This window comes from Phalaenopsis equestris, unplaced genomic scaffold (assembly GCF_001263595.1).
Source record: "Phalaenopsis equestris unplaced genomic scaffold, ASM126359v1 Scaffold000710, whole genome shotgun sequence".
NCBI classification, from domain to species: Eukaryota; Viridiplantae; Streptophyta; class Magnoliopsida; order Asparagales; family Orchidaceae; genus Phalaenopsis; species Phalaenopsis equestris.
Window position 1 is genome coordinate 11,333 of NW_018165150.1, and position 9,159 is coordinate 20,491.

General features: G+C 33.4%; 1 protein-coding gene across 1 annotated transcript; it reads left to right on the forward strand.

The window, feature by feature from the left end:
- Nucleotide 1: 1 nt before the first annotated feature.
- Nucleotides 2–6,734, forward strand: LOC110030378 (phosphoglycerate kinase, chloroplastic; the record flags this gene model as incomplete). Its single annotated transcript, XM_020733057.1, has 6 exons — nucleotides 2–148; nucleotides 3,512–3,589; nucleotides 4,099–4,359; nucleotides 4,594–4,911; nucleotides 5,213–5,371; nucleotides 6,221–6,734. Coding segments are annotated over 6 exons (1,173 nt in total), but the record flags the coding sequence as incomplete, so codon positions are not given.
- Nucleotides 6,735–9,159: the final 2,425 nt, after the last annotated feature.

Here is a 9,159-nt window from a genome sequence, read left to right on the forward strand (position 1 = left end):
GGGAAAGAGGGTCCTCGTCCGCGCTGATTTCAACGTTCCTTTAGATGAGAACCAGAACATCACAGATGATACGAGGATCCGGGCTGCGGTGCCTACCATCAAGCATTTACTGAGCAATGGGGCTAAGGTCATTCTTTCCAGTCATTTGGTGAGAATCTCTCCCCATTGATGTTCCCTGTTCTTCTTGATGGCGTATTGTTCTGATTGAATTCTTATGCTGGTATGCCCTGATATGAGAATAATGTTTGGAACCTTGTTGTTTGCTGCATTTATGTACTTTGTTTATACGTGATTGAAGTTTCTTTGTTAGGATCAGTGGCCGAGATTTGATTATTTCAGATTAATGATCTATATTTGCTGTTCTGTGACATTCTTTTCTAGGAAAATTTACATGCATTCCACACAATTTTCATGTATTTGCATACCTTACACCCAAAGTTTGATATTTACATTTCTAATCGTAAACCCATGCATGAAAATGTGTATTTTACTTTTTGAAAGGTAGTGGTGATAGTATTTTTTATATGATGTTAAAAAATTAATTGGTCGGCACGTAAATATGAATGTTTAGGTGTTAGATAGGTAAATGCATGAAAATTGTGTGGCTTGTATGTAAATGTCCCTTTTTTATATCCTGTTTCAAGGTTGCAATTTGAGGATTAACCCACGAAATCCACTCATAAAAGTTTTCTGTGATATTTTAGAATGCTTTGAAACTGGGGTATGGTTTTATTATTATTATTATTATTATTATTATTATTATTATTATTATTATTATTATTATTATTATTATTATTATTATTATTATTATTATTATTATTATATATTTTGCAGGTTAAATAGTAGCTCTGATCATGTCATAATTCCACCCCTTTTTATTTACTTTTTTTTTTTTTTTGTATATTTGATAGTGAGCTTAACTTAAACATTTAACATCAAGACTTTATCTTGCATGTAGCTTAATTGAACATAAAAAGGGAGGTATGCAACTAGAGGGATGTAATGGAAAAACTGTTTCATCTTAATATTCTTAACTTCAAAAATGGGATGCTGCTCGTTCATTCTTTGGATGGTTCCAATCCATGAAGCATGAACACGAACACCTACAGAAGGCATTGATACTGGCATATGATCTAATTATACAAAGTAGGATATGGCATGCGATGAACATAATATTTTCTTAATAAATTATTAATATATAATATCTGAGCAAGCTCTCTTGACCTAGTGGTTTAGAGCTTTGCCTTTCAACCAATAGATATGGGTTCAAGTTCTTACATATGTAGCTTGCGTGTGTGTGCTATTAAATTCATTCAAATTCTCCCCCACCCCAAATAAATAAATAAATATATACGTGATTAAAACAACTATTGTGAATTTTAAAAAAAGGCATCAAGTTATGTAGTATGATCTTATAAATATTAGTTAAAACTTAATAATTAATCTAGAAAAACCAATAGCAATTGTAAAATGAGAACAAAATTTTATTTTCTTTATAATGCAAGCTAATTTAATTAAAATTTTTTTTAAAAAAGTAATATTTCCTATAAGGCAAACTACAGAAAATTTTAAAAAAAGTCACAGATGCTAAAATAAATGTTTGGGAGAGGAAAGTTGGGCCAACATCTGAAGAGGAGAAATAGATAGCCCAGAGCTATTGTGTGAGATTGAAAACCCTTACGAAGGAAATGGAGATGGAAAGCCTTGGAGGGATGAAGATTTACAGTAGTCTTAGACAGAGAAAGAGAAACACCATAATTTCTTCCTAATATCTAGTGGTCAAATGACAACAACAAGCTGTTATCTCACTAAGTGGGGTGATTGGCTACTTGAATCCTTTTTCTCCATTGCATTCTACTAAGTGTCATATTTTCATTTATTCTAATAAATTAAGATTATTTTTTATACAATATGCCCAAGTCTTTCTAGGTTTACCTCTGCCTTTTTTAACATAAATCGAATCCAAAACATCTGCTCTCCTAACTAGATTATGAGATGGTCAACATTTAATGTGACAAACCATCTAAGACAGCTCCCTCTAATTTTCTCCGCTATCGAAGCTCTACTAACTCTATCACAGATATATTCATTTCACATTTTGTCTCTAAGTGTCAAGCCACTCATCCACATAAGCATTCTCTTCTTGGCAACACTTAACTTTGTTTTATGCAGGCCAACATTCTGCGGCATAGAGCATTGCAGGTCTCACCACCATCTTATTTCAGTCTAAGCGGTACTTTTCTATCACACAGTCCCAATACATTCCTCTACTTCAACCAACCAACTTGAATTCTTCTAATAACATCCCCATCTATAGCACCGTCACTTTGAACAATACACCTGCTATATCTAAAGCGTTTGCACTTTTTAATGATTTGATCACCCATAGTTATAACTTTGGCACTATAACTATTACTACTAAAACTACATTCCATGTATTCAGTTTTGGTTCTACTCAAACGAAGGCTTTTAGTCCAATGTCTTTTTTGACAAATTTTAGACTGGTTGTCGACTATCTAACACAATCCTCCACTTTTCACATTTAGGACTTGGGACCCAGCAATGACAATGTTTCTATATCTAGTGGTGTGTTAAAAAAGAAAGAAAAAGAAGCTAAACTTGAAATTCTTACCAATCTAGCTAAATTAATTGCTTGGTTTTATTTGGTTAAGTTTGATATTTATTTGAACTGACTTACTTGATCTGGTGTAGGCTTAAAGTTTCAAACTGAAATAAACCAAATGAAACTATTTAAGCATAATAAATAAAGTTATATTTGCAAATGCTAATCAACTAATTCTTATTAGGATCAAATTAATGGTATCACGAAATTACAACCCTCACTTAATCAGGTATTAGCTTCAGTCATCAGTCCTTTTGTCCTTTAATGTTTTGTTCCCAAATAGCGGATTTCATGGGCAGTTGCCATCTTGCTAAAATTTATATAGGTTCCCTTTTTGTTTTTATTTTATTTTTTCCATGAACAATTATCTTTAATAAAATCAGCTTTCATGGTCCTTCACCGCGAAGAAAATTATCAATTCAAACCATACGAAATTATTAGAAATTATTTAAAACTAAAGTGATCAAAATTGAATCAATCTAGAATTGAAATCATATTCCCTAATATCTATCAGGACAACTCAGTGATTGTTAGGGATTACATTACTTTCATGGATAATTCTTCCTATAAGCCTTAATGTTTGTTTGGTTTATGATGTAATTTTTTCCATATAACTAATTTTACTTTAACTCGTATTTCACAGCTTGATTGGAAACTTAGGAAAAGCAGATAATTTTTTCAACAAGCTGTACTTTCTATTTACAAATTTTTTACTTTAGTCTAATCATTTTAGACAATTGAGGTCATGTCATATTGTTTTCTTTTGATTGAATAGCTGTGATGAACACTTTACCGATCGATCTCTTATGTTTGTACTTTCTGTAAAAATTCAGAGGAATCAAGCCATTGACTATAATATTTTGTTTTTCACTTACTGGTGAACTTCAGGGTAGGCCTAAGGGCGTTACACCTAAATACAGTTTGGCCCCCCTTGTTCCCAGGCTATCTGAACTCCTCGGGATAAAGGTATGATCTTTCCCATTCATATATTTACTTTTTTGTTAGTGATGCAATCACTTGAGTTTGACTCAAGAGTTATCTTAGACTTAGTTCAATAAATGACTTGTGAGCTGAGCTTATTAACTAACGAGCCCTGTTTAAGCTATTCTTTGACTCAACTAGTGAATTCTTGAGCTGCTCTTTTAAAAATGCTAATATATTATATACATAAAATATATTAGAATTCAAGTTTTTAATTACAAAGTTCTTAAACATATATAAAAGTATATCTCTCTTTCTTTTCCAAATTAATTTTTATTATTTCTCATGTAACCTTTCACTATTTTTATTATTTTACTAACGGATGCTTCAGTTAAAATGATTTTCTATCTTTTATAATAATTAAGCTGGCTCGTGAGCCAACTCAAACCGGAGAATTGAGGTTGAGCTTGAGCTCAAACTTAAGCTATAGGTGGCTTGAGCTCAACTTGACTTATCATACCCTTTATCTTGATCATTTTGTTGTTATTGAACAGGTTCAGAAGGCTGATGATTGCATCGGACCCGAGGTTGAAAAATTGGTTGCTTCTCTTCCTGATGGCAGTGTATTACTACTCGAAAATGTGCGTTTTTACAAGGAAGAAGAGAAAAATGAACCCGAATTTGCAAAAAAGCTTGCATCTTTGGCTGATCTCTTTGTGAACGATGCTTTTGGAACGGCACACAGAGCACATGCCTCAACTGAAGGTGTTACTAAGTTCTTGAAACCTTCTGTTGCGGGTTTTCTCTTACAAAAGGTGAACTTTTTCTCCATATTTATTGTTTTTCTTTCTTCAAACTTTATGCAATAGTATCCCCCCACCCCCTTTTTTCACAAATGTTTGTAAATCTTAAATCATTCAAAAAGTTATTTAAATATGTATGATGTTTTCTCTTTATCTTTAGGTGTCATTTTAGTTGCATTATGTTCTAGTACATAATATGGTGTGATGTTTTATATCTTCTCCAAAAAAAATGTTTTCTTTCTTTAGGAACTTGACTACCTCGATGGTGCTGTTTCAAATCCCAAGAGGCCTTTTGCTGCTATTGTCGGTGGTTCAAAAGTCTCATCTAAAATCGGCGTTATCGAATCGCTATTGGAGAAAGTCGACATCCTCCTTCTTGGTGGAGGCATGATATTCACCTTTTACAAAGCACAGGGACTTTCCGTAGGCTCTTCTCTGGTAGAGGATGACAAGCTGGATCTCGCAACATCTCTTCTTAGTAAGGCCAAATCAAAAGGAGTCTCACTTTTACTCCCAACTGATGTGGTGGTTGCCGATAAGTTCGCAGCTGATGCCAATAGCAAGGTTTGGTATTCTTTCCCATCTTCTAATTTATATATATGTCAATATCCCTCACCTAAACTTTCATCTTTAGTCTTAGCACTTAAATATTTAACATCACATCAACAATAGCACCATTATCACTTTTTGAAAGTGAAATTTACCTTTTCATGCATAGGTTTAAAGCATCAAAGTGCAATGTATGTAAGTAGGAAATTTAGGTGCGGGATATGTAAATACATAAGAATTGTGTGCTACCTATGTAAAACATAAGACCTGCCATGTAAATTTTTCTTTCAACAAATGAGTTAATTTCTGTGTGTAGGTTGTGCCATCATCTGCAATTCCTGATGGTTGGATGGGGTTGGACATTGGCCCTGATTCAATTAAAACATTCAGCGATGCTTTGGATACCACGAAGGCAGTTATTTGGAATGGTCCTATGGGTGTATTTGAATTTGATAAGTTTGCTGTTGGAACTGAGGTATGCAATTATCGTATTCAATCTTAACTTTGCATTATGTTAGAAAATATATAGAATGTATGCAAACGCAGAGTGTAAAAAATTGCAGGAAGTAAAGAATATGATCAGAGCTGGATTTAACAATTGATTATGGAGAACTATAAACCTCATTTCTATGATAAAATGAAGGGGCATGTACATGCATATATCCCAATTTCTATGTACTTACATATCTATTACCTATACTCTATTTTTTAAATTTATACCACTTAAAACTTTCATCTTACATTGAAAATACCACTATTTCAATTTTTAAATGGTGAAATGCATATTTTCGCGCATACGTAAGGTGACATTTTCAGCATAGGTAAGGTGGCAATACATAAAAATTGAAGTTTATTTATATAAATCTTACTATAATAAATTAAGACACCAATTGTTTGTAAAGAGAAGCTTAGTGCAACCGAAATAACTATATCTATTGGATGCTTTTTGGCCCCTCACCCCTAAGAGAGGCTCCTCTCCTCTGTTCCAACCCTTATAATGATCTTGCTTTACTTAAAATAAAATATTTTGGCTTGTTATTATATGTTTAGTTATTCTTACAAATACTCTAAACAAATTTTAGAAATTTAAGTTTTTTGTAAAAAACAAGTTAATTTATTTTTTAAAGTAAAAAAATAAAAATATGCAAAATGTACTAAACAAATATGTTTTCTAAATAAAAACAAAAATAAAAATATAATCCCAAGCAAACCCTTACTAAATTTGCACGACATTTTTTTTTTTGTAGGACAAAAATCAAACTATACAACAACTCAATATATTTCGAGATTTGTAATAGTGTTCCCTCTTGTCCTTGTCTCGCAGGCAATCGCCAATAAGCTCGCGGAGCTTAGTGGCAAAGGTGTGACAACCATCATTGGAGGTGGAGATTCTGTCGCTGCTGTTGAGAAAGTAGGAGTTGCTGATAAGATGAGCCATATCTCAACCGGCGGCGGAGCGAGCCTGGAGTTGTTAGAAGGAAAGGAGCTTCCAGGAGTTGTTGCTCTTGATGAAGCTGTCCCAGTTGCTGCATGAGGCAGGTAATTCTTCTACTTGAGAATTACCTGTATTTTTTATGAAATTTTTAGCATTTAAGCCAGCAGGTTATTAAGAGCTTCTTCTTTTGAAGCTTTTGAGGTTTACTAGAATGTGAGGTTCAATATTCTTTCTGCCTATATTAGCTGGTTTGAATGTGGGGAGAGCAGAATCCTGAGTGAAGCTGAACATTATGTTGATTTTGATAATAAACCTTCTTTGTAATTAGTGTTATTATGCAAGTCTGTTTTGGAATTAAAAGCAAGATTGTATTTGGTGGAGTAGATCACTAGTAAACCTCATCTTGTTTAAACAGGTTTTTTATTCTCCTGAAATTTATAAGATTTTGAAGGTTGGCTTTTAAAAAAATTTGTAATTTTGGAGTCTTTTAAAACGCGCGCGCGCCCACACACTGTATGTATGTATGTATGTATGTATGTATGTATATATATATATATATATATATATTAAATTTTTATTTTTTATTCTTTAAAATTCAAACTAAATTTGGTAAGTTTTCATGTTTGTAGGAGTCATGCTTCCTGTTTTTTGAGGTTTTATTTGAGGTAATTGTAGTTGATTGTAGAAGAAAATGTAGAGCTGGGGATGAAATGATTTTTTTTTATATAGTTATTATGACTGCCTTAACTATTTTTTTTTTTAAATTGAATAATTGCTTTATTTATAACTACTATAATCTGGTAGCAAAAAATTGTTTATCATTATTGTTTTTTAAATAAATCGTCGTTGTATAGAATTGTCGAAAAATTTTACGAAGCAAAGCTGTATAAAATTGCCCTAAAGGTTGTCACTTGTCAAAATTTTTTTTCTTTTTTTCCCCAAAGATAATATGTGAGATTTAATTGTTATACACTCAATTATCATGTTGTCGATAAGTGCCTATTTGTCATCTAATTATTGCGTGGAGAGGGCACGCAGGTTGCCACTGTCGTATAGTCGCGATGTGCGGCTGTGATCGGAGAGCGCGCACAGCTCTGCGTGCGCTCTCCGCACGCAATAATCGCTCTTATTTGTCATGATTTTTGATCAAATGTGTAAGGCACTTGGGCCCGGTCCAGCCTCAGGGTAAAGGGCCTCATGTCGTGAAGATATGAGTTCAAGCGCATTAATTATTAAACTTTAACAAAGAAGAAATTATTTATATAGATTCATTTAGAAATTTAAAAAAATAATTTTTTTATTTAATTAATATTATTGTGTGCCAAAAATTCTTGAAAATATGAAGATGGTTTTGATTTGTGAAGAAATTCAACACAAAAATAAATTTCTTGCAAAACAAGAAGAATATATAATACTTTGTGAAAATTTATATAACAAAAAATTAAGGGATCTTGCCTAATTAAATAATTTTATAGTTTGAGCCAAAAAGCATTAGAATTCAACCCCTCTTCATTTGAGAAGGCATTTATACGATACAATATGCATGAACTATAGAGATCCCATGCAATAGTGGTAGGCATTGAGCTATAAGCACTTTTATCGAAGTGGTGAGTATTGAGAGAAAATTGATGGTGAACCTCAGAAGGCTAGTAATGTTGGACAAATAGCTTTTTTGTTCTCCCAATAGATGGGGAGATTGAGCAATTAATAAGATTAGTATTGGGGCTTTGGTGGCCAGCAAATTTTAGTCAATAACAAGATTCAAGTAATGCTTTGAGAAGGAACATCATAAGTTGAGGAATGGTGGATAATTAATTTGATTGTTTTTCTAGCAAGAGAGGATATTGGGCATATATGTTGAGTGCAATATGTCGATGGCTAACAAATGTCAATTGTTGGAAAATATCCAATGACTATTGAAGTGGGGAGTCAAAAAGTTAAACAACTATTTTCGGTTCGTTTTGTAACTTGAAGTCGCCAGTATGTCTAGCCTTGACCTTAGGATTCAATTTTCTGAATGGCTCTCTTGATTCGTATGAACGATTCAGAGTGGAGAAGGGATCAGAAAAGAAGGAATTAAGCGGAGACTAGGTAGACAAATTGAAGAAAAGAACCCGGAGAGGTTATGTGAAGTAAATCTCGTGTGATAGGTCAAGGGCATGCTTATGAACAAGATTGAAATGAGACACCTTGAACTAAATATCCACAAAAGAATATCTACAAAAGCTACCCACGTAAATAGAGAACCAAAAGAAAGTTTTGTTCTGGGGTCAAGACCAACTCCCAAAAGGAACGTATTCTCTTGGTTAATTACATCTTAGGGATTGCCCAAGAATACTCTCAATTAGAGAAGTCCTGCTTAAATTTAAGTGATAACTAGTGAGGTTGTCACAAAGAATGATTATCTCATAGGAGCGTCATGATGTCTTCAGAGATCTCTCTAAACGACAAGATAGAGAATGAGTCTCTCTCAGTTCAAAATGAGTAACGGCTCATTGGCGAACGTGGCCTATGAACAAGCATGAGGTAAATTTTTCCTCTTTTATGCTTAATGCCCCACTAAAGCTTGGCATTTCTTTATCTTTGCTCGAATTCTTCCTACAAACCATTTGAGTGAAATGACTCGGGAGAGAGCCATTTTGAACAGTTTCATTCAGAAGATGAAACCCATGGACGTTGGTTCTCTCATATACAAGGCTATTACACTTCCTCCAGAGCTAGTACTTCTGCAGGTCCGGGCTATCCTTCCCTTATCTTTACTATCTGTAAATATTTTGGGGTTAAATATGACACATGGGAAGAGTTACTGCAACAATTAATTGCTAGAG